We start from the raw sequence: 27,214 nt of genomic DNA on the forward strand, positions 1-27,214 counted from the left end.
GAAACCAAAACTGCACCTCGGAGAGGGGTGTGCTGTCCTTCTCTCTCTTTCTTCCTTCCTTCTGTAGCCCAACTTCTGCTCAGCTCTCTTTAGCACTCTTTGAATTAGGCACAATGAGTAGGCAATTCAGTTCTAGATCTGGAGGAGGGATTAGGACTTCCCGGGGATATACCTCTTCCAGTACTTTCATTCCTAGTGGGACAAAATCTAGTTTCAGCTCCGTTTCATTATCCCGTGGTGTGAAGGGAGGCGCAGGATTGGGAGGGGGCTTTGGTAGTAGAAGCCTCTACAATCTGGGGGGTAGCAAACGAATCTCTTTTGGAATCAGCCATGGTGGCGTTGGAGGAGGCTTTGGGAGTGGCCTAGGATATGGTGGTGGTGGTGGTGGAGGAGGAGGAGGAGGATTTGGTAGTGGCTATGGATATGGAGTGGGAGGTTATGGTTTAGGTTTGGGAGTAGGAGGCTATGATGGTGGACTAAGAATGGGGAACATGCCCCCTCCTGGGGGCATCCAGAAAGTGACTGTCAATCCCAACCTCCTATCGCCTCTGCACTTGGAGATTGATCCTGAAATTCAAAAAGTGCGGCAACATGAAAGGGAACAGATCAAGACCCTCAACAACAAGTTTGCATCCTTCATTGACAAGGTGAGTCGATTAAGTCAATCATCAAGTTCTTTGCAGGCAGTCTCAAAGACGAAGTCTGTGAATAAGATTGCAAGAGAGAAATGAACCATCCAAGTGCATCTTGGATGAAAATGGGGACAGATATGAATGTTCCAAACCAAACATTTAATTTCTGGAAAGACAGGAGTTAAAGTAATACTTTGGCAGCCAGATTTCATTTAATTTTGCATGGCTGTCCAAGGCCTGCAAAATTTGCATAATCATGCAAAGTGGAGAGAGCTTTCTGGTTTGGGGGTTTCTTAGAACTATTATTATTATTGTTGTTGTTGTTGTTGTTGCTATTGTTGTTGTTATTATTTATTATTATTATTATTTATTATTATTATTATTATTATTATTATTATTATTATTATTATTATTATTATTATTATTATTATTATTATTATTATTATTATTATTATTATTATTATTATTATTATTATTATACAATTGTATCACAGCGGCCAGTTGTTTTGCTGGATTTGGCATTGATTACTAGTTGGGCCCCACCCAGGGGCCTAGGACGTCGTAACGTATTTTCGAATATATGTGCAGATCCAAGCAGTGCAGCTTTTTGCATTTGACTGATGGTGATTTTGTCAAGTTTTAACTGTTTTAAATGTAATTCCAGTGCTTTTGGAATAGCTCCCAGTGTGCCAATTACCACTGGAATTACCACTGCTGGTTTGTGCCGTAATCGTTGAATTTCAATTTTTAGGTCCTGATATTTCACGATGATGATGATGATGATGATGATTATGTACTTTATTCATTAAACATGAAACTCAGCCAACTGAACATTCAAAAATGCATTACAAATACCAGTGACTGGTGCTAATGGTTGATACAGTTTGCTGCCAGCATCCTAGGTATCAACCAAGTACCTTCTTAAAGTATAAGATGTTCCGAGTAGTGCAGTTTTTTGCAGTTCAGCTGGTGTTATTGCAGAAAGCTGCAATTTGTTGATGTATCTTAAAATTCTTGGACATGGTGCCAAGTGTGGGTATCACTGTTACATGCTTCATTCATAGCCGTGTAGTTTCGATGGCCAGGCCGCGATATTTCATGATTTTTTCTGGATGATGATGATGATTATTTAAAGTTGATAATCTCAGAAATCACAGCTCACACCATTATTATGAGACTCTTAAGCTGCAGAACAGTGTGGGTTGAATTTTCAGGATTTGAATCAGAGGTGGGTTTCTACCCGTTTGCACCAGTTCGGACGAACCGGTAGTGGAAATTGGAACTTGCTCGCCGAACTGGTAGAGACGGCTGGCTGGACTCGCTCCTGAACCAGTTCCCCGGTAGCGCGGCTGTTGCCGATTGGGTTTTTAATCATTTTTTAATGTTCTGCGCATGCGCAGAACAATTTACTTTCAACTGTGCATGTGCGCGCGGCGCATGCAAAATGTACGGGCAGCGAACTGGCAGCAACCCACCCCTGGTTTGAATGTTGTGATCTGAGAGCCCTTTGCAAAAATTTCCGAGATTCTAAGCTCCTGCTATTCCTCCAAGGCTGGAAGAGTGAAATCAGGATTCCCACAATACATTGTTCATGCTTAGGAAATCATTCAGAGTTTCAGCAGCTACATTACCACTCACCTCACATATTTTATATAAGACTACAACTCCCAGAGCTCCATAGGAAAAGGAGTTGACCCAAAAAATCTCTTACATCTATGACACAGGATTATTTATTTTTGTTGCCTACTAGCATCTTCAAGCAGCAGTTGCTATGTTTCATCCTAAGTATCTTTTTTTGCAAATTTGAATGCAAGTTCTCCTAAAGAGATTTTTAACTCAAGCTTGAAAATATTTTCAGGCCTGTAGCTCTTAAAATATAGGTGGCACTCAATTTGCAACAGTTTGTTTAGTGACTGTTTGAAATTACAACAGTCCTGAAAAAAGTGACTTATGACCATTTTTCACACTTATGGCCATTGTCCCGTCCCCAGGGTCACATGATTTATATTCGGATGCTTGACAACTGGTTCATATTTATGACAGTTGCAGTGTCCTGGGGTCATGTGATCACTTTTTCTAACCTTCTGACAAGCAAGGTCAATGGGGGAAGTCAGATTTATTTAACAACTGTGTTACCAATTTAACAAGTGCAGTGATTCGCTTAAACAAATGTGGCAAGGAGCAAAACTCACTTAAGAAATTTCTCATTTAGTAACATACATTCTGGGCTCAATTGTGGTCGTAAGTCGAGGACTACCTGTAAAGTCTTAGCAACAGTCAGAGGGCCTTGGGAAACAGAAATTACAGTCCTCTGCGGCCAAACAGAAATTACAGTCCTCTGCGGCCAATTCGCTCACACAGGGAGGGACTTCTCCTGGTGCCGTCCACTAGGCAATGCCAACGGGCGACACCAAGGAGTAGGGCCTTCTCTGTGATGGGCCCAACCCTCTGGAATGACCTCCCCCCCGACATTAGAACCACTACTGACCTCCGCTCCTTCCGGCAAAAATTGAAGACCCACCTGTTCCGATTAGCAGGCCTGGCATAATCACAACTGTCCCTCCTGGCAAATGTTTTATCAACTGGTTATTTTTAGGGGTATTGTTTTTAATATTGTGTCTATTTTAGGGGTTTAAAACTTATATTTATATTAGCTTTGTACAGTTCTTTTAATTACATTTTAACCTCCTCCATGCCAACTGTACATATTTAACTTTTTATTGTATTTTGTTATATTCTGCACGGACTGTACACCGCCCCGAGTCCCTTTTGGGAGAGGGGGCGGTCTAGAAGCATTATATATATATATATATATATATATATATATATATATATATGTATGTATGTATGTATGTATGTATGTATGTATGTATGTATGTATGTATGTATGTATGTATGTATTAGTGTTACAACCCCTGGTATGCTTAAATATGGGAGGAAGGTCACTACTCCCTCGTTCTGTCCTTCGGCTTCATCACAGAAGAAGGTCTTCTGTGATGAAGCCGAAGGACAGAACGAGGGAGTAGTGACCTTCCTCCCATATTTAGGCATACCAGGGGTTGTAACACTAATACATACCTATTTCCCTGGCTCAACTGATAAGGAAGTGAGCCCGTGGCTTAGTGGCTAACACTCCTGCCTAAGATATATACAGCCCGGGTTCAAATCCCAGTAAGGGTATGGCTAGCTGATGAGAGCTAATTAGCTCGAAATAGATCTATACTAGTCTCCCTTTATTTATTCATCAGTACAAATACAACATATCTATCTATCTATCTATCTATCTATCTATCTATCTATCTATCTATCTATCTATCTATCTATCTATCTATATGTATATATCTATATCTATATCTGCACAGAATGTAAGCCCCTATACTCACAGACGTAATTGTATTGGCAGTGATGATGGTTCTCTATACTTTCCATCTCAGTTGACGAGATGCAAAATCGCTCCAAGGCATAGGTGCTACATCAATTATACTCTAGCAAGGCTTTTAGATATGATGAAGCTACCAGCTAATTTTGTGAAACTGCAGCTTCTCAACTGTCCTATGAGAGTTTTGATGTGAAATGTCAGTAAGGAATATTTTTCCTGGGAAATTCTTTTTTACCTGCACCAGAGGTGTGTTTCTGCTGGTTCGCCCCAGTTCGGGCCCAGATCGGGGGGGGGTGCACGAGCAAGCCAGTAGTAAAATAAATTGGAACCCGTCACTGTCCTGCACATTACGTTTGTGCTAAATATAAGAAGAATATATATACTTCTCTTTTTTTCTCAAACTTAATTGGCAATGTTCACAATGCAGACATTCATGTAGTGTTTAGACAGTCATGAAAATAGTGTCCATGGTTCTAGATTCAGCACAAAATGAACTATACCATCATTTCGGGATTGCCCTTTGCTCATGTGTTGATAGAAAGGAAGCTATTTTTATAGCAATTTGCTACTATTTTTTCCCCTGGTCAGTTCGCAGCACTATTAGTACCAAAGAGTTTTTGTTTCGTTTTTTAATAAAAGATGACAAAATAATTTAAAGTAATTTTGTCCAGCTCCATATTCCCTAAGGTATAGATTACTAATGGGATGATAGGTGCTGTACTCTAACTTTCCTGAGGGACACAAGGGGAAACATACAGATTTAGCCTTATTTTTTTTAGCAAATAAGTACAAAACCATCTGTCCACAATCCAACAAAGTAATATATTTTTTGTGCACGTACATGATTTAGTGACAGGGCTATAAAATCTGAGCTGCAATGTTTGGATTACTTCTGGATGACAGAAAAGAAAGGTACAGAATTCTAAATCTTTGCTGCCGTCACCTGGTTGATCTGGTAGTCCTGTTAAGGATTTGGGTGGCCTCCTGGTTGTCTTGCCACACGTGGTACTTGGCTGTCATCCCTTGATTTGAATGCTGCTAGTCCTCATTATATAACAAGGTGTGCATTCCAATCGAAGAGGGCTTCTAAAAACATTACTCTTTCTCTGTCTCTCTCTCTGGACTTCAGGTACGGTTTCTCGAGCAACAGAATAAAGTACTAGAAACAAAATGGAATCTCCTGCAACAACATGGCAGCTCAGCTCCAAAGTTAAACATAGAATCCTTATTCGAGGCTTACATACTTAACCTCAGAAAGCAATCGGATGTGTTAAGGGGCGACCGAATAAAGTTGGATGGAGAGCTAAGAAACGTACAGGATCTTGTAGAAGACAACAGAAGGAAGTAAGTGAGATTCTAAGGCCTTCTTAGCAAAGCTGGTGGGATGAGAAGGGTGAGGATGGTACCATTAAGTCTGCAAGCGTGTATGTGGGTCATAAAAGATTTAAGGCCTTCCCTTATAACAAAATAAACACAAAATGAAATGCTAAAACAGGCAGAAAATAAACATGTTAGACGCTCCCTAACCACACTGTTTGCGTTCTGTCTGCATTCTCAAGCATTTTATTGTTTATTTTATTTATTTAGTTTGTCAAACATGTACGAGATAACAGGTATAACTATAAACATGGACATGAGCACCTGAAATGAATACAAATAAATGGGGACAGTAGGACAGGGACGGTAGGCACCCTGGTGTGCGTATACACGCCCCCTTACAGACCTCTTAGGAATGGGGTGAGGTCCACCGTAGACAGTTTAAGGTTGAAGCTATGGGGGTTTGAGGAAGTAACAACGGAGTCAGGTAGAGCATTCCAGAACTCCTTTATATTCTTAAAAGTGGTCGAGGAGCCCAAAGAGCTTTGGTTTATGTGGATCATAACTATTGATATGTACTGGAAATGAAAACTGAAAAATGTTAACATATTTTTTGCACCCTGAACTGGCAATGATGCCAGCAGCAACCCACTCCTGCTCGTGGGCCATAGGATGCTGTGAAGAAGCTGCAGCAGCCCATCCTACCCTCTCTTCCTTGTGACTATGCCCAACTGATAGCTGTGTGGCTGTGGCATTTTGGCATGAACTCCAGCTTGTGGTTTAGGGTGGGGACATTTTTGATTTATCAAAGATATGAGGACATTAAAGCAAGCAGTTACAGGTTCACTGAAAAGCCTTTTGGCTCGTAAAATGGGGATTATGAAAACAATTAAACCAAATACGCTCAGGAAACAGTTACGATAACATGAAATGGAACTGGCATGGTTTTTTTTTAAAGCATGCTCATGGAATAGCAATCAAATGTGATAATATAAATGGAATAAGAATGTTTATAACAACAACAATTTTGTGTAGTGCCACCAAACTTTAAATTCCTAGCCAGATTGTGATGAATTTGACAAAGCTACTTGCCTCCTCTTTTAATTTTATTTTGGAAGATTATTATATAAATTAATAGCTTTGAGATGTTGTTTCTGATTAAAATAAGAATATTGATACTATCTGAAAACTGGTGAGACCATACACACACAGAGTACATGATACACTAGAAGTGATATATTCATGCTATATGTACTTGCTCTATGCCCATACATTATAAGGCTGTCCTTAAAAATAAAATTGACTGATTTTTTTACAATTATAATTAAAAATGTAAAAGCTTCAGATTAACAAGCTAACATGAAGATAAAGAAAAAGCCAAGAATAAATAAGGAAATGAAAAATAAAAATAAAAAATAAACTATTTTTATGCAAATGTAATTTTCATAATCGTACAGTAGCATTATAGAGCTCATATTGTCTCAACCTGGGGAAAAATGAAATCAACTGGAGAGGTTACAATAGATTACCAAGACTTTTGATTTGGGAGTGCTGCATAGCTATGATGTATTACATATGTAATATGAAGCAAGGATAACTCTTTCCTTTATGGTATTTCAAAAGCCTGTGAAATCTCAGTGCAAAGTCTTGGAGATCACTCCGTTAGAGATTGCAATGCCATGAATGAATGTTGATGGACTGAATTATATTGTGTTAATTTCTGCGCTATAATTGATCCAGTATAGTTTTTAGGTTTTTCCTAAATGCATGTTCTTAGTCAAACTGCTTAGAATCAACTATGATTGAAGTATAAATTATAAGTAATAAATAGCTGCTTATTTAAACATTGACATGCAACACTTGTAATGGCCTGCTGTTGGCAGCAATAATGAAAGATGACAATCCTTCACATGCAGAAATGATGGCCAAGTTCCAGCAGCCAACTTAATGGACTGGTAATGTAAGTCAGACACTGTTTTAGAGGAGAAAAACTATTGAAACTCAGGTACCTGAAGCATGGGATATAAAATAAATGTTGGTGACTTTAGTGAAATGTCCTCTCTGTATGACAATCAGGAGTGATATATATAATTCGGGCTTGATATTCCTTGCAGCTGGTTTGACTCAGTATTATAAAATGGGTAAGAGTCTTTTTTTTTAATATGGCTGTTGTGCCACATATAATTTAGAACTGGTATAGACATCCCCCCGCCCCCGCCCCTAGAAGAGATACTTTTATGACAGCCTGGTCAAGGCCATTGAAAGCTATTGATTGGCACCTTTTTATATGACATTTTCTTTGCCTGATATTTTCTTTGAAGAGGACTGAAAGTCTATGTTCCTTCTCTTCACAGATATGAAGAAGAAATTAACAACCGCACCGCTGCTGAAAATGACTTTGTTGGTATCAAAAAGGTGACTATCCTAAAACAAAAGAATTAAGTTAAGGAATAATAATAATAATATGTGGGAGATTTGTACACATGGAGAAAAGGCACTTTTGTTCAAAGTTTTATAAATTTCTTAATTAAGCTGAGAAATTTACAGCATTTCAGCCGTTGCTAGACAAAGTCCTATAATTTCTCATTCTTCACTTTGATTGATGGTTATCAGAGCTCATTCATACCTGCAAACTCATTCTCTTTTTCCCGTGCTAAAGCAAGAAACTGGATCAAGATTATATGACAATTATCAAAATATTTTGAATGGCCTTTTCATTGGAAGGTTTACATTTATTATTAAAGGTAAATTGATTACTGATAAAGCAACAGCTTAAAATGATGCTCTACAATATATTTTATACCACTGTAAGGAAGTGTTTATTCTTTATCTTTTGACGTATGATATTAAACTTGTATTAATGTATTGGGCAGTGAGCTTGTTGAGGCACGTTCAGAGTAAGATGTTGAATTAAAAGAGGCAGTTCTAAATAGAAATATGCATCGTACAGAACTTTGCAGCAATGTAGAATTGGATTGGACAATCTGTAGTCCTCCACATATGTTCAACTACAATTCCCAGTATGGTTTACCTTTAGTTGTATTGGCTACAGCTGCTGGAGGTTGTAATTCAGCCACTTTTGAAGGGCCTCAATTTCTCCATCCCTTTTATGTGGGGTAAAACATTTGGAGGGCTCCTGTTCCCCAGCACTTTTCTTTGCTGTAAATAGGCACAGATTTAATGCCCAGTTTGTTAATTAAAAACAAACCTTTGTTAGAAACCTCTGTCTGACACTCTGAAGAAATGCTACTGGTTGGAGTACTCAATGGGCTAAATAAATTAAATGTCTAACGTGATATGAAACAACTGTCTGGGAATATTTGGACTGCTTTTCTGTAATTTTGGTATGTGTTGCATTCTCACAGGATGTTGATGCTTCATTCATACGAAAAGTAGAGCTGCAAGCAAATGCTGATAGGCTGACAGATGAGATCAACTTCCTGAGGGCCATCTTTGAGGCTGTAAGTGTTAAATGTTCTTGTCACTAGATCCAAACGAAAGAAACGTCCTTCCGGGCCAGAAATCACACCGTATTTTGGGAAGAAATGGAATGATCTTGCCAGAAAAGTAGGGCAAAAGTGATTTATTGACAATTCTATGAACTAACAAATTCTACTTCAAAGATCTCCTAGAGACTTAGATCAAAATCTTGGGGAGCTCTTTTGTGGGAGTGAGAGGCCAATATACACTATATGCACTTGGGAGTGTCCTGTTTGGATTCACACATCATGCTAAGATGTGATTTTGCTAGCCCAGATTTGTTAAATTGGCTGGGACAACATTTTGCACAAAGTGCATTTTGCACTTTGTCGTTTGTTTAATGCTGGCATGATGTAATATGCGGCACTAACTGCAGTGCTGCTACATATAGTTTCTTCAGCAATTTTTAAATAGGTTGTTTTTTAAAGTTTTTATTGGTTTTTACAAATATTTTGGGGGAAAGGGTACATAAGTGTGGAGAAAATTTTTGACAGCTACATCATACGGAAGGTGGTGCTCCCCTGAGATCTTACATCTCTCTCTTATTTTATATATACTGTGTTTCCCCGAAAATAAGACAGGGTCTTATTTTCTTTTGACCCCCGAAATAAGTGCTTGGCCTTATTTTCGGGGAGGTCTTATTATTTTTGAGCTGCAGGAAGCGGCGAGCGTGGTCACCTCATGGCCACTGCTGTGTTGCAATATTTGGGGGGAGGACTTATTTTCGGGGGAGGGCTTATTTTAGCGCATGTGCTCAAAAGCCCAATTGGGCCTATTATCTGGGAAGGTCTTATTTTCGGGGAAACAGGGTATCAAAATATCATTATTACATACATATTAGCAGTTTAGGTTTACCTCAAATTCTTTAACATCTTCAATCATACTTTATATCACTTCTAACCATTTCATTATATTAACAATTGCAATGTACTTTTAATTCATTTCTGTAACCTGAGTCTCATTGCTGCCTCCTCTCCCCTGTCTGTTGGCTGAGCCATGGCCCCTCCCCCTTTCATATCTTGTGCACTGTCTCTTGTTCCGTCGAGAAGAGTCTTGTGTTTTTCCATGAAGGCTTCCGCCTCCACCACTGTATTAATTCTCACTCTACCACCCTTGAGTAATTTTTAAATAGGTTTAAAGAAGTGTTGATTGACACACAACACAGAGGTATGATTGAACTACAAAGAAGAAAGAGGAAGTCAGTCAGGTCCACTAATCAATTTTGTCTTCCTGAAACAGTAAACAATTTGATATACCCAAGGCCTACTACTATTAGAAACAGTGATGGAGAAAGTGCTATCTGTAAAAAAGTGTACTTTTTAATTGATGCTCTGAATCAGAATGTTTTTTACTCATGTGTTCCTAGACATAGGAAGAACGGTTGCAGGAATTGGGTATGTCTAGTTTAATGAAAAAAAGGACTAGGGGAGACGTGATAGCAGTGTTCAAATATCTCATGGATTGCCCCAGACCATGGTTTACACTTCCAATGGAGGTGTAATGGAGGTTTACACTTCCAGTGGAGACTCTAGAAAGAGTGCAGAGAAAAGCAACAAAGATGATTAGGGAACTAGAGACTAAAACATATGAAGAACGGTTGCAGGAACTGGGCATGTCTAGTTTAATGAAAAGAAGGACTAGGGGAGACATGATAGCAGTGTTCCAATATCTCAGGGGTTGCCACAAAGAAAAGGGAGTCAAGCTGTTCTCCAAAGCACCTGAGGGTAGAACAAGAAGCAATGGATGGAAACTAATCAAGAAGAGAAGCAACTTAGAACTAAGGAGAAATTTCCTGACAGTTGGAACAATTAATCAGTGGAACAGCTTGCCTCCAGAGGTTGTGAAAGCCCCAACACTGGAAGTCTTTAAGAAGATGTTGGATAGCCATCTGTCTGAAACAGTATAGCCTAAGCAGGAGGTTGGACTAGAAGACCTCCAAGGTCCCTTCCAACTCTATTATTCTAAATTCTAAATGAGAGTCATATAGTCAGATCAGTTAGTTTGAATGGTTTTACTTACACTCTCTTATACCCCCTGTCCTCATCCTCAGGTTAAAAATATCCCCATTATTATGCTGACAGCCATGTTCAGAGGCCTCCACTGATAAGCACAATTCATATGAATTGATAAGAAAATTTCCTGAATGCAGTAGTCTTAACATGCTGAGCTTTGCCAAGTCCCTGGTGAGATTTCATTTGGTGAATCTTCCAAGGGAATCTAGCCCTACCACATCTAGGCTGCAAAATCCCGAATGACCAGCAGAGTGCAGCAAAAAGGCAAAAACTGTATATTGTGATTCCATCTAACTCAGGGATGACAAACTGGTGGCCCACGGGCCGAATGCGTCACATGCAGGCCATGCCCACCCCAGCTCCGTGAAGGCAAAAAACATTGCAATACATCACGTGACGGCAATGTGATGTGGTGAGTTTGACACCCCTGATCTAATTGGTCATGTGATTTTTATTTTGTGCAAATCAGTTGGTTCTCATTAAGTGGCTTGCAGTGACCCCAGATACTGGACCATGTTCTTTAACCGGATATGGTTTCATCTTTATAGCATAGCATGTACTATGCACACATAACTCCTAGGTTGACTTTCTGTTATTCTAGATAGGACTAGACATTCCTCCATCAGAGTCTCAGGGAGATGCTGTAGTCAGTGATGAAAACATTAACTAGGCAGCCTATTGACAACTTCCTGCTTTTCCAAAATGAGGCACAACCTTTATTTTGAATTGGCATCCACATAATATTTTGCTAGGTAAAGATGAACTTGAATTAGTGAATAACAGTGGGGAAACATATGGATGGATGGATAACAGCATCTTGTTTTTCCACAAAGGAAATGATGCAAATCCGAGGACAAATTAGTGACACCAATGTTGTCTTGCAAATGGACAACAACCGAGATCTGGACCTCAACAGCATCATTGCTGAAGTGAAAGCACAGTATGAAGACATTGCCAACAGGAGCCGGGCTGAGGCAGAAGCATGGTATCAAAGCAAGGTAAGACTCTGCATAACTTTTCCAGATATGATTGTGGAGTTAAAATAAGATTATCCTCTTAATCTGGAATCAATGCTCTTCTTAACCAGAAGGAAAGCCTGAAGTGAGAGGGCTGATAGTCAGACCATGGGTTTACACTTCCAATGGAGGTGTAATGGAGGTTTACACTTCCAGTGGAGACTCTAGAAAGAGTGCAGAGAAGAGCAACAAAGATGATTAGGGGACTGGAGACTAAAACATATGAAGAATGTATGAAGAAGGTATGTTTAGCTTAAGAGAAAGAAGGACTAGGGGAGCCATGATAGCAGTGTTCCAATATCTCAGGGGTTGCCACAAAGAAGAGGGAGTCAAACTATTTTCCAAGGCACCTGAGGGTAGAACAAGAAGCAATGGGTGGAAACTAATCAAGGAAAGAAGCAACTTAGAACTGAGGAGAAACTTCCTGACAGTTAGAACAATTAATCAGTGGAACAGCTTGCCTCCAGAAGTTGTGAATGCCCCAACACTGGAAGTCTTTAAGAAGATGTTGGATAGCCATTTGTCTGAAACGATATAGGGTTTCCTGCCTAGGTAGGAGGTTGGACTAGAAGACCTCCAAGGTCCCTTCCAACTCTGCTATTGTATTGTATAACAATGAGCTTTTCTTTTTTCAGAAATCCTTTAAGTGAATTGAATCTGATGTGGAACATTTGTCTTATATCGTAGATTCCTTTATAATGGGGTCGTAACCAGCATTACCTCTTGGACTGCTAGGAAGAACAGAAAACTCCTAGACATTATTATTTGAGAAGTTCATGAGCTTTGCAATTTCTCATGAGAAATAATGCAACTACAAGTTCTGTACCTATCATTTTAACCACAAAGTTATAGTGCCTAGTGAGCTTTGCTGAAACACAAAACACGAACTGCGATGCCATCGTCTCAATGCATAATATATTCCTGAGAGGCAAAAATTTGGATTCCACTTTTTGTCTTGAAATCACATTTAGGTTTAGATGTGGCAAATTCGGCAAATCTTTTATCTGCTTTTGCCAGGGAAAGGTGATACACGGAGTTTACCTCATACCCAAGGCCTCTTTCTAATTCGTGAAGCTGGTATTGCTTCCTATCAGTCATAAGGATTCTCTTGCCTCACAATCAGGAGGTTGTGAGTTCGATCCTATGTAGAGGCAGATGTAGGGTCTCCTGCTTGGGCAGGGGGTTGGACTAGATGACCTGCAAGGTCCCTTCCAACTCTGTTAATCTGTTACTTCTTTTGGTGTTACAGTTTCAGGAACTTCAGAGCACAGCTGTTGGTCATGGGGATGACCTGAAAAATACCAAGAATGAGATTGCGGAACTGAATCGGTTTATCCAGAGACTAAAAGCAGAAATTGAGAATGTGAAGAAACAGGTCAGCGGGTATTTGAATATAGCAATACTCCTGTCTGCATGGGTTTATCTGTTCTCTTTTTTCACCTTTACATGTCCATCTTCTCTTAGCTTGCACATTATTTTGCAGTTCATTCATGTTTGTATGCTAGGAACATTTTCCCACAAAATTTCAACAGGATTTATTTTTGAGGAAAAGTGGCCAAGGATATTCGTTCAAGTTGGATTAAATGATCCCTGCCATCATTTTCAAGAGATTATCCCCTGCCCTGACTGTTTTTAACTCAAATTTACCAGATTTATCTGCATAATGTGCAGAGACATATTCTAAGCTGCTATTTCTTCCTCTATAGTAGAACTGGAACAGAAATATTGCAAGAAGCGTTAGGTGGAGGTGTTCTTTGATTCTCAGGACTATCTGTCAGTCACACATTATCATCCTTGATGTGTGCTAGCTGCTGTTCTACTTGGATAATTCACTTCATTGATCTAAATTCTAGCAACCTCACATTTAAATTGTTGCATGCTTTTGAATATGAATTTGCTCCCCAAAATGCTCTTTAATACAAAACACGGCAGCTTGAATAATCTCTGAAACCCCGTACCCTACTATGCCAATATTAGTTCACATTTTATAGGCAAAATGCACAATTTATTCACAAAATACATAGAAATGGACTCACTAGCTCCAGAAAGACTATGATTTGAATAAAATACTGCACAAAGTTGAATAGCAACAGGACTGGCACTTAGACTTATATATCGCTTCACAGCACTCTCTAAGCAGTTTACAGAGTCAACCTATTGCCCCCCCCCTTCAACAATCTGGGTCCTCATTTTACCAACCACGGAATGATGGAAGGCTGAGTCAACCTTGAGCCTGATGAGATTTGAACTGCTGGCAATCGGTAGAGTTAGCTTGCAATACTGCATTCTAATCACTGCACCAACATATATTATATTACTGCAATAACTGATTTATTGGCATTTGGCACATCAAACCAGAGTAAACTTTTTAATTAGCTAAGCACATTTTCATGTTATTAACATACATAATTCTCGTCCTGTTAAGTCTCATAGTTGGAGGTTGTCTAGGAACAGAAGGTGGCACTCACTCTGAATTGATTTGCAGAAGAATAAACTTGTTGATGGAAAGAGGTATTGAAGGACAGAGAGTACAGGCAGACCTCAACTTACAACATTCATTTAGTGACCGTTCAAAGTTACAATGGACCTGAAAAAAGTGATTTATGACCATTTTTTACATTTATGACCATTGTAGCATCCCCATGACCACGTGATCAAAATTCAGGTGTTTGGCAATTGACTCATACTTATGACTGTTGCTGTGTCCCAAGGACATGTTGTGACCAAAGTCAATGGGGAAGCCAGAGTCACTTAACAACCGTGTTACTAGCTTATCAACTGCAGCGTTTCACTTAACAACTATGGCAAGAAAGGATGTCAAATGGGGAAAACTCACTTAACAAATGTCTCACTTAACAACATAAATTTTAGGTGCGATTGTGGTCCTGAGTCAAGGACTGCCGGTATTACAACTCACAGAGGGAGCCCTTGAGTTACAAATTTTGTTGAAATTCATTTTGCTGAAATTGAATTTGCCCTCTGGCCTTTCAACCAGATTTTGAACTGGTCCACCGACAGATGCACGAGGCCTGTTGAATCTGTTCGCCCCATCAATTTAATAACACATTCTTTTGTCACTATCCTTGTTGAGGTAGGGATTTGAGGAGTAATTGTGGCAATTAAATGTTACCATCTGATTTTTTTTTGAGGCTCTGAGGTCCAAATAAAAGCCAGTGTACAATAATGTGATCCTGTTTACAATTCTTCCAAGTAAACTCTTAGCTGTCTGCTGCTATAACAGAAAGGAGAGGCAAAGTGCCAACTCTTCACCAGTGAATTCTTAAGACATCTATATTTAATACTTCATGAAGTCATGCATGTCATGACACACATGCATCGTGAAATTAGAACCTAATTAATGTACGAATGTATCCAGGTTGCCAATCTTGAAGCAGCAATTGCTGAGGCTGAACAGCGTGGGGAGATGGCCCTGAAAGATGCCCGAGTTAAATTGAGCGACCTGCAACTGGCTCTGCAAAATTCGAAGGATGAGCTGGCACGTCTCCTGCGGGATTATCAGGAGCTGATGAATGTCAAACTGGCTCTGGATATTGAGATTGCTACATACCGCACGCTGCTCGAAGGCGAAGAATGCAGGTGGGTGCCATCTTGCGATGTATCCTGTCTCTGAGTGAAACCTACCTATTTGCATGTTTCTTGTGTGTCGATTTTACCCAATCTTAAACATAGGAATATACACACAGGTGCCTGTCATCGTAGCTGTTCTGCTTTTTCTATAACTGGGTATGAAATGCAGCCTGTGCATCCACTGTCTTCCCCATTAATTTTTTTGTTTGTTTGTCCGTCATTCTTTTTGGGCCTGTAACAAAGATCTTGTCCTAGGTTTGGAGCCTGTATGTTTTTTTTAATTGATTCTCTTTTCAGAGCTTTGCAGGCTTCCTCCACTGGTTGTTTTCTTAGAAAATTCCCAGAATTTCCATTCAGAGACAAATAGTACATTTGATGGATACCAAATTAGGAAAAAAAATGCACTTAGTTCATCCATTTTAGAACACTGTCTTCCTTCAGTCATACTCTCCCTGGGTCTGATCCTGTTCTGACCTAGGCTTCCCAAGAGCATGAAGCAAACTCCTTGTCCCAACAAAAAAACCCTTTTATTGATTCACTGTGAATTCTCCACAATCACATCCAGCAAAGTCTTTCAAGGGAGGATTTACAGTCACGGACCTTATCTGGCTTGGAGAGCTGATAGGCCGATATCTGCCAAACTTGGCAAGGAGTCTTGGAGAGTCACGAACCAATTAAGCGAACTAATTGTCTCCTGCAAACTCCACTCCCCTTTCACGCCTCTTTTATTTCCTCTGGGAGGGGCCATTCATTGTCCACCTGTGGCCTTAGTCCCAAGTCGACCCCTCTTCTTTTGCTGTTCCCTTCGTCTGGCAACTCTGTGCATACGCACACTGGGAACAGGCTCCAGCTGTTCATCTGCCTCACTGATGTCTGACTGACAACAGCTGATAACTGGCATACGGCTCTGGCTCCATCTCTGCCTCTGACACAGAGCCCTCATCAGAGGCTTCCCCAGACTCCAGGACTGGCCTATGTTCCTCCTCACTGTCCGAATCTGCTGCCATCTCTGCTGGCCACTAGCAGGCCACAACAGATCCTTAGTTTATTCAGTTTTGAGCAGTTTTTTCCTCCTTCCTCTTTCTCTCTTTTTCATTTCCTTTTGCCTAGCACAATTCAGTGTGTAGGATAAAGTTCCAAAGGGCTCTAAGGGGGAGGACATTATATAGAGGACATTTTCCACAAGCTCAGCAATAGCAAACATTTTCATTGGAAACAACAAGAGTCCTGTCAATGAAAAGTGATACCAAATATTTTGTAGCAAAAATGATTTTTCTCTTTCTGTCCCTAAATATGTTGCCTCCTTAAGCATGATGTCTAACTTTATCCCCAAATCTAGAGTACATGTTATGGTATATTTAGCCAGTAAATAAAAGTGATTCTCAAGCTGTCAGTGAGAAGTTTAGAATGTGACAGGTGTGTGTGTGTGTGTGTGTGTGTGTGGCATATTTCCAACGGTGTTGAAATTTCTTAATGTTCAATGTGCAAATTTAGGAAGCACTACTTGCTGTTCGATATCATCAGCATAGTAGAAAACATTTCCACACATAATATGCATTAACATTGGCTGGGAATGCTTCTAGCATGGGGTAGGCTTTTAAGAATGTAAATAAATAATAGATGCTTGTATAATTGCAAGTAAATAACTAAAACTATGTTCCCCATACAATCTGGAATTAATTGCAGTTGTTATGTCTACAATAATACCGCTTAGTCATAGTAAGAAATGGTTGCTAACTTGGAGAGGAACACATAAAGTCATCCTTCACTCCTGATATTTTTAATTAGTGGTGAAAATTCAGAAGAGAAAATACTGCACAGATATAGAAGCAATCTTTCCTCAAGTATGTTTTCTACAAACAAAGTAAATATGCCTTAGGCTTATATTCTACATAAAATGTGTGCTGGAATTAAATCTTGTTCTATCTGTGCAATATCTTTACATTTTAAGATTTCAGCAATTTGCAATCCAAATGTGTGTTTATTTACTCTTAAAGTAACTCCCCCTATGTTTGACAGATTTTATTCCAAGTTAGCTGCCTTGGTTCATACCATAACTTAGTCTCTTACCATCTGATGCCCTTCAGATGGGTTGTACATATTTTAATTTCCTAGGGCTAATAGGGATTGGTCTACACCAGATTGGGAAAAGCTGTCCTACACTGCCAGGCCAAGAGTTGTGTTGTCTTCAACCCAATGAGATTATGGTGGTAGAGAATGAGATGACAACTACTCTGTTCTTCTTTAGAAGAACATCTATGGCTTTACCAATCTCTTTCCCAGCCCACTCAAATCAATGGGCTTTTATTGAAAGAGGAAGTAGAAGATAGATAAAAATGGAGGGCACTTTCATAATTTGTGCTGCAACAAGGGTTTGCAAGATATGTCCAAGATGTCTGGGTAAGGCTCAAAGCCCATCATGTTTAGGCCAAGAAAAGATCTCCCATCCTTTCAAAAGAAAATAGCAGCTGCATCATCACAATACAAAAAACGATGTGGAGACTTTAGAGGAGGGGTGTCAAACTTGCAGGCTGGATGTGTCATGCACTGGCCACGCCCATGCCTGGTTTAGCGAAGGGGGGGGGGAAGTCATGACACATCACGTGATGACACAAGCTTGATACTCCTGCTCTAGAAGGAGTGCAGAGAAGAGCAACAAAGGTGATTGAAAAGGGTCTGGAGGCTAAAACATAAGATAAATGGTTGCCTGAACTCGGTATATCTAGTCTAATAAAGAGAAGCATTGGAGTGTCATGATAGTAATCTTTCAATATATGAAAGGTTGTCACAGAGAAGAGACAACCTATTTCCCAAAGCTCCTGAGTGCAAGACAAGAATGGAATTGATGTAAACTTATCAATAAGAAATCCAATCTAGAACTAAGGAGAACCTTCCTGATAATGAGAAAAGTTAATCTGTGGAATGGCTTGCCTTAGAGAGTTGTGGGTGCTTTAACACTGGACGTTTTAGAGAAGAGGTTGGACAGCCATTTGTCTGGAATGGTTTTGGATCTCCTGCTCAATTAGGGGGGTTGGACTAGAAAACCTCCAGAAGATCCTTTCTAACATCCTGTATTCTTTCCCTGTTGGGACCATGAGGCAGGACAATGGGGAAAAGATAGAATTTAAAATCTGTAACTTCTCTGAAAGGACATTAGCTTCTATTAACCTTATGAGGAAAGCCTATTTTTAAATATGAAGAACTCCTAGTTTTCATTTTGTCCTCCACTACTTACCCATGCTTTGAAGCATGATGTGAACTAACGGCAGAAGGATTTGCTGGGAGTCAGCTGGGCGAAGTGACCTCTTGTGGCCACTTCTTTTGTTGATATGCTTTGGGAACTTAACTGATTTTGGGCCAAAATGCTCCCATCAATGCCAGGGCAGAAAGGCTGAGTGGTTCATTTTCCTCACCTCTCTGAGATATTGTGGTTCGATGGTATTCTGGGAATTTCAATGGTGGGCTGGATTTTGGTACTGGGTGACAGTTGCAGCAGGACCTTAAAATTTGTTGAACAAAGAAACCCAGGGTAAGCATTCATTCCAAGACCACTCCCAGAATTCTATCAGCTACTGAAGGGGGTGGGGGGTGGCCAGCTTTGATGCCAAACCGCATTGTACATTTCTATATCCCCCTAAGATATTGCTGCAATTAGTTCTGGAAACCGTAAATCAGTGGTGGGATTCAATTTTTGTTTACTACCGGTTCTGTGGGCATGGCTTTGTGGGTATGGTTTTGTGGGCTTGGCAGGGGAAAGATACTGCAAAATCTCCAATCCCTTCCCACCCCACTAATCTGCTTTCCAGCTCCGTTCTCCTGTTCAGGGCAACCAAAGAAGATCAGCTGGGAGGCTGGGAGGTAGTATGGGCATGGCCAGCCTATTTGCCAGTTCTCCAAACTACTCAAAATTTCCACTACCAGATCTCCAGAACCTGTCAGAGCTGGCTGAATACCACCTCTGCCATAAATTAACTCTGGTGCCCACAATAATGGAGATTAGAGCTCATTGTGTTCAACCCCATAGCTGTCCCTCATCACTGAAATAATGGAACATGGAGCACTTGATATAGGAAGGAGTAAGAGTACTTTTAGATAATAAAGACAATGGTTTAGTGTTACTTACCTGCACCAATGATCCAGGATCTAAAATTACTGAATTATAGACGGGGGGTGGGGGGTGGGGAAAGAATTACAATGAAATGCATTCTGTCTGAAGAACACCTAATGCCTCTGGCTTATGTGTGTTGGGGCAGTTTGTTTCTGAGACTTCCTTCAGGCCATTGTCTGATTCAGTACATTAGAAAAACCTTATGCTATAGTAACCCTTGAACTAAATGTATTTTTTTCTCGGCGTGAAATAATTGCCAGTAGTTATACCTGTGTAAAAAAGGAATAATCTGTATATTTTTAGCAGCATTTGTTCATGTACTTAACTCTGCTTAACGTCTGACCCTGAAGATCAGCAGATGCTGTGGTGGACTCTTGTTGCCATCTAGATAAGCCTGAAGGGCAATAAGGGACAGGATTGTTTCCCCTCACAATGTTTTTGTACAAAGCAGGTGAGCATTCTGGCCTCAGGAGGGTGCTCTTAAAACAGTCCCAACAAGGCAGCTGAGAGGACAATGCTAAGTGGGTACAGAAGACAGGTTTTGCATTCTATGAGAAGATGGGGGAAGCTGATAGAGAGGTTGCACCATCTGTGTTGCAACAACACAGTTACTGATTGCTACAAAATGCTTTCTTGTGGGTTCCTGGTTGAGCCACAGAGTGAGCATGGACATTTTCCTCAGGGCCGAAACGTAAGATATGCCAGCACGAAAGGGCAGCCTCCTCTCTCCCCCCCCCTTTCTGGGTTAAGTCTGCAGTGGACAAGAACCTATAGGAATTTGTTCTGCTCAGACTTGGAGGTCAGGATCCCCCGAGGGAGAGGTGAACCACTGCAAGCTGACTGAGCGACCTGTTTCAATCTCCTCCCAAATCCTATCCTTCATGTGACCCCTCCAAGCTCAGGGGTGTGTTTTGGAGGGTGCACAAATGTTATGCATTTGTGCCTCTTGCACAATCCCCTTTATAAGGGGGATGTAGATTGTTTAATCCTCACAAGTTTCCCTAGGTATTTTGTTTGTTTGTTTTAATTTGTTTAATAAAATTGCTGCCTTTTCTATCAGGAAGGAAAGGCAGAGAAACTGTAAGCTTCCTTTGGCTGGCAGGGATAAGAGCCAAATCTATCAAAGAGCCCGTCAAGGCCAATTTATTTTTCTTTTTTTCCATTCAGTCTGAAGCCAGTGGATTTTTTTTTGCAGCAGCTTCTCAGAAATAGATTCTTAAGTTAAAGGATTTCTCTCTAGCTATAGAGCACCCAGTCCTGGGCATTCTTTTGAACTCACTTAACTGTAGTGGCATATGCAAAATCTGTTTTATGCTTTGTTCACTAGTGGCACTAACCCATAATGTGATTAGTTTGCACTGGTGTGGTGTGGATTCTTCTTTTTGGTAGTCCAGTCAACCTTTAAATTTTTTAGTTATGTGTATAGACCCTCTCTGTTAAATAACAAAAAACTGAGAGGGGTCAATCAAATCAAATCTTTATTATGGACAAAGACCGACACACATAGAAAGGTCTGGTTGAAAAATAGCTAAAAAGCTAGCAGGAGTCAGTACATGAAGAAAATATGTCAGCTGCTGGAGTCTCTAGGAGTAGCAAGTTATTTAAGACAGTTTTGGTATATAGTCCAAAAGCAGGAAAGAATAAATGCAGCAGACATAGCATTTCAGTGAGCTTAACATCCACAGGAATTTCGTTATACTTCAGGTTCCCAGTCTCACTTCCTTAATGAGGTCTGTTTCCTGGTTATATTTTTGTTCTGTTTGACAAACATGTGTTTAAAGCCATCTTTTTCAGCCTGGAGAACGTCTGGTTTTTTTAAAAAAACTTCAATGCTCAATCAGGAGTTGTGGTCTTGGGAAAAAACAAGACCAAATATGTCTGGTCCAGGGAAAACAGTTTCTAGAAGGATTTTTGGAAGTGCAACTTACATCTCTCACCCCAATATGTCAATACATCACTACCCAAATTCCTATTTTTTATATATACAGTAGTGACCAAAATTGGGGAAACCTTTTGGGGGGAAAGTGTATTTTTGAGGTTTGATGGCTAATAACACCACTTTTTTGGGGGAGCAGTGCCATAAACCTATATATCAATGGAAAGATAATCTAATCAAGAACGTAATGCAATATCTTTTATGAAGGATTTGCTATTAGAATAGCAGTTATAAATAAGAAAAGTGATACACATAGAAAAAGCGAGAGATACAAAAATTATCACTATAGAAAAAATGAGATATACAAAAATTATCACCATGTCAGTTAATACTTAGTTGGGTAACCTTTAGCATGGATTATGGCCTTACAATGTCTTCCCATAGAGTGAACCAAGTCTTTTAGTTCTGCAGTTGTGAAACCAAGATTGAATGATTGCTTCTATTAACTGGGTTTTATTGCTAGGTTGTTTCCGACCTATAACTTTTCATAAAATACAAATAATTGAACAAACTTCATTGTTCATTACATTCTTGATTAAATTATCTTTCCATTGATATATAATTTTATGGTACTACTCCCCCCCAAAAAAGTGGTGTTATTAGCCATCAAACATCAAAAATACACTTCCCCCCCCAAAAGGTTTCATACAATTTTGGCCACTACTGTGTAGACAATGCAAAGAAAGTAGTGTGTATGTATTTTCCTTCATTTTGTCACTCATCTGATGGAGAATTTAAAGTGACAGGTTGTTCCTCGTTTTCACTTGATACTTCATCCCAAAATCTTTATTTTCAAAGACAGAGCCTTAAAGGTTATGAGCTACACATGATAAAAGCAATTGATTTATACACACACTGTTTTTTCTTTCTTGTCTATAGGATGTCTGGAGAACTCACTGCCCCTGTGAGCATGTGTAAGTATTTCATTTATGCTAATTAGCCATGAAGGCCCATGAGAATACACTTGCTTGCACACACTGTATTGTTTAATGTTAATACTGAATAATTTAGAAATCTTAAAAAATGATCTCTATCACTGACAAGAGGATCAAATAAGTATTATCAAATAGGTATTACACACACACACACACACACACACACACTGTGTAGGGGTGATGCCTAACTTATTTTATACTATTGGTGAAAATAATAATTTAGATTAAAAGCAAGACATGAGGCTTTAAGAAAAGGTAACTAGAATGGATTACGTTGTGGTCAATTCAAGCTAGGACTAGGCATTACATCAGAGCAGTATACCAGTATTTATGCCACAAAGAAGAAGGGGTCAATTTATTTTTCCAAAGCACCAGAAACAATAGATGGAAACTAATCAAGGAGAGAAGCAATCTGGAATTAAGGAGAAACTTCCTAACAGGGAGGACAATTAATTAGTGGAATAGCTTGCCTCCTGAAGTTCTGGGTGCTCTCTTACTAGCGGTTTTGAAGAAGAAATTGGACAACCATTTGTCTGAGTATATGGTTTCCTGGCTGAGCGGGGGTTGGACTGGAAGACCTCCAAATTCCCTTCCAGCTCTATTCTGATTGACCGGGCAAAGGGGCACTGTGAAGGGAATGGTCAGATAAGAGATAGTATGGTGGCAGCTGGGTAGTGTGTGTGGCAAGACATTCAAAAGACACCCTCCCTAGTTTCTCCGACTGTAAAGGAGAGCGGGGCAGGGAGGGAGGATTGAACTTTCAGATTAGCAAGATTCAGTCAATGAAACTTTACAATATAGTAGAATTGTCTGGCTATTGATTCCTATCTAGTTTAGCTTGCCAGGCTGACAAAAACAGATGAAGAAACAGACACCATGTAGATTGAAAGCTACTTTTATTAGAATGAGCTATAGTAGCAGAATCTCACAAGTCTGAATCTGCTCCCCCTTCTCCCTCTTTTATCTTCATGTGAATTAAAGTTGGGCAGTGGGGTAGGGGGGCTGGCTGAAGTGTTTTCATAAAACACTTTCCTTGCTTGGGCTAAAATATTGCTTATCTGATCATTGCCTTGGTAGTAGATCTTCCATTTCTTCTCCAAGGCCATCCTCTATGAGAACTACAAGAGATATCCCTTGATGTTTAATTTTGAACGGCATCCTACACTGGATGGGAAATTTGAGCGAGCAATTTGGCAGTAATACTACTCATATTGCCTTCAATACATGGTGGCACCTGTAACCTTAAAAAGCTAAGCAGGGTCCTACCAGTGGTGAAATTCATTTTTTTTTACTACTGATTCTGTGAGCATGGCTTGTTGGGCATGGCAGGGGAAGGATACTGCAAAATCCCCATTCCCTCCCCACTCCTGGGGGAAGGATATTGCAAAATCTTCATTCCCATCCCATTCTTGGTCCAGCCAGAGGTGGTATTTGCCAGTTCTCCGAACTACTCAAAATTTCTGCTACCGGTTCTCCAGAACCTGTCATAACCTGCTGAATTTCACCCCTGGCTCCTACCTAGTTAGAATTTGGATGGGAGTGCATTTGATAATTTCAGGGGCGAGGACTATAGTGGGGAGATCAGCATCCTGGAATATGAGAATGACTTGGATATGCCCTTGTAGTCCCCAAGACTTGAGTATGATAGTCATCTATCATGTCTCAGAGCACCTAAGATGATCAAAGGTCTGGAGACTACAACATATGAAGAATGTTTGCAGGATTCGGGTTCAGTTAGTCTAAAGAAAAGAAGAATTAGCGGTGACTTGATAGCAGTATTCCGTTATTTGAGGGGCTGCCACAAAGAAGAAGGGATCAAATTATATATTATATAATGCCTTGGTAAGGTCACGCTTGGAATACTGCATTCAGTTTTGGTCACCACGATGTAGAAAAGATGTGGAAACTCTAGAAAGAGTGCAGAGAAGAGCAACAAAGATGATTAGGGGACTGGAGACTAAAACATATGAAGAACGGTTGCAGGAACTGGGTATATCTAATTTAATGAAAAGAAGGACTAGGGGAGACATGATAGCAGTGTTCCAATATCTCAGGAGCTGCCACAAAGTAGAGGGAGTCAAACTATTCTCCAAAGCACCTGAGGGTAGAACAAGAAGCAATGGGTGGAAGCTAATCAAGGAGAGGAGCAACTTGGAACTGAGGAGAAACTTCCTCACAGTTAGAACAATTAATCAATGGAACAGCTTGCCTCCAGAAGTTGTGAATGCCCCAACAATGGAAGTCTTTAAGAAGATGTTGGATAGCCATTTGTCTGAAATGGTATAGGGTTTCCTGCCTAGGCAGGGGGTTGGACTAAAAGACCTCCAAGGTCCCTTCCAACTCTGCTATTGTATTGAAAATTATTCTACAAATCTCCAGAGGGCAGGACAAGAAACAATGGAGGGAAGCCAATCAAAGAGAGAAGCAATCGGGAATTAAGGAGAAACTTCCTAACAGTGAGGACAATTGACCAGTGGAACAGTTGCCTCCAGAAATCATGGACACACCATCACTGGATATTTTTAAGAAGAGTCTAGACAGTCACTTATCTGAAATAGTATCACTTCTCTTGCTTGAGCAGGGGGCTGGACTAGAAGACATCCAAGGTCTCTTCCAGCTCATTTGTTTCTAGGATCCATTCCTTCTTATGGGCTACAGGCAATGGTTGGAACAAAGTCCAGTAACGCACTTGTGTTTCTCTTGCAGCGGTGGTCAGCAGCTCGTCTTCCATGAGCGGAGGTGGTCGTGTGAGCAGTGGAGGATTTGGCCTGGGGCTTGGTGGAGGAGCGGGAGGAAGTGGTGCTGGAGGCAGCCTGGGCCTGACAATGGGAGGGGTTGGTGCCGGCGGCTTTGGTATAGGCAGTGGGGTTACTACTGGAGGGAGCAGCTACAGTACTGGAAGCTATGGTGGGGGAATAGGTGTTGGAGGAGGCTCTTCTAGCATGAAATATGTCTCAAGCACAACCTCATCATCCAGCCGAAAAGTGGTCAGATAAAAAAAAAACCAACATATTGCCAATTGATTCTGAAAAAAGCTCCTAATCGCCAGCATCAGCACAAGTCCCCAAGCTAGTCATCCTTCGTTTTATTTCCCTGAGAAGTTTAATATGAACAGACACTGTCCCTTGTCTCCTGAACGAATACATCTGAGCAGGTGCTTGCCGTTCATAAGAAATGACTCCTGTCACCCCTTCACCAGGCAGTTTCAGTGTTACAAGTCTCTTTCCCAACCAACGTGACTTGTGGCTGCCGAGGCATCTCTGATTTTCCTATTGGACAGAATTGATCTTATCCTCCCCTACTCTCTTTCAGAAGGATGATGATGATGATGCCCTTTTGTGATAGGAATTCAGACAGATTAAGAGTTGGAAAGGACCTTGTAGGTCATCTAGCCCAACCTCCCCCCTCCCCCATGAATTGGCAAAGAAGTTTTAAATTAGAAAAGGAATCTGACGAAGGTTGATTTTAGTCAAAAGCAAACAAAGCAAAAAGCCAAGCACAACACTTTTAAGTATTATTCCTAAAAGAAACCCCCTTCCCCACCCCAAATACTATTGTTATAGTGCGAAACTTTAGGAATAGAATCTGGCCACATAAAACAGTATTTTAACACCCTGCTGATTTTAGTGGGAGATTAAGTACTCCGTCCCCGCTCCATATTTAAGATCAACAGGATGGGGAAAATGTTTACCTTTTGTTTCGGTTGTTTTTAAGAACGAAAACATCACTGAATTGTTTCCAGCATTGGCATTTATTTTATGGTCATAGTTTCACTTCCCTTTTCACGTTTCCGCAATTTTCTAACACTGCTCTTTTTGTTCAGTGCTTTGCACCAGCAGATGAATGCGATATAATTGTATCCTCTTAAATCCCATTAAAAGCAGGAGGAAAGTATCTGTATAGACCAGTGGTCCCCAATCTTTTTTTGGCCATGCCCCACCTAAGCACCTCTAAAATCCTGGTGCCCCACCTGTGACATATAATTCTTATTTTACTCAAAAAGTGAACTCTACTCATGCAGAGGAAACCTAAAAGGCCATTAACTTGGTTTAAACAAGGTTCAAATTGCCACCATTAAAAAATTAAATTACCCCCCTGTGGAGCATGGGCCCCACGTTGGGAACCACTGGTATAGACCAAACTGGTCTGTATTATCAGGGTCTGTACTTTTCTCACTTAAGCCCTATTGCTCTGTTTGGTATATTGCTTGGTATAATTTTGGTTTTCCAGAGCATTTAAAAATGTGATAGCCTTCTGCTAAGATGACATTTGAGAATGGAAAGGGCAATTTAATGAATGAACTGATTAAAACAATATAGTTGCCAACAGAAAACAAAGAACACCTGTATTTTAATTCAGTTGTAATAGTAGGCAGGCTACTTCCAACACCCCCAGGAATATACACAGTCAAAACAACACATTGTTTAATAGGGAATTAGAAGACAAGTGCTTAGGTCAGCTATCTTTTTAAAGGATGCCTCTTGTTGTTCTGTGCTTAGAAGCATAGCTAGATGAAGACAAATCTTCATAGCTAGATGAAGACAAATCTTCATCAACCACAAAAAAATAATGTTAGTATTCTTTTGGTTGACCCCCACCCCTCCAAGAAAATGATTTTTTTTACCCGCTAAAATAAATTTCCCAATTGATGAAGAACATTTTAAAAATGCATAATAGTTTGTATGGCTTATTTTGTAAGTGTCCCCAAATGCTTTTTGTAAATAAAATAGCAACTGTTTGGCTTCTTTTGCTCAGTCTATTGTTCTCCATAACTTCATGCTTGAAATTGCAAATAAACTGCATTGTGATAA

General features: G+C 40.1%; 1 protein-coding gene across 1 annotated transcript; it reads left to right on the top strand.

Annotated features, from left to right (window-relative positions):
- LOC309382903 (keratin, type II cytoskeletal 6A-like) lies at positions 1–27,214 on the top strand. The gene is made up of 9 exons (XM_081934865.1): positions 1–647; positions 5,141–5,355; positions 7,683–7,743; positions 8,694–8,789; positions 11,654–11,818; positions 13,086–13,211; positions 15,213–15,433; positions 22,348–22,382; positions 25,110–27,214. The coding sequence occupies exons 1-9, from the start codon at positions 114–116 to the stop codon at positions 25,397–25,399; spliced, it is 1,743 nt and encodes a 580-aa protein (XP_081790991.1). The 5' UTR covers positions 1–113; the 3' UTR covers positions 25,400–27,214.

The sequence above is a fragment of the Natrix helvetica genome, assembly GCF_964273705.1.
Source record: "Natrix helvetica genome assembly, chromosome: 1".
NCBI lineage: Eukaryota > Metazoa > Chordata > Lepidosauria > Squamata > Natricidae > Natrix > Natrix helvetica.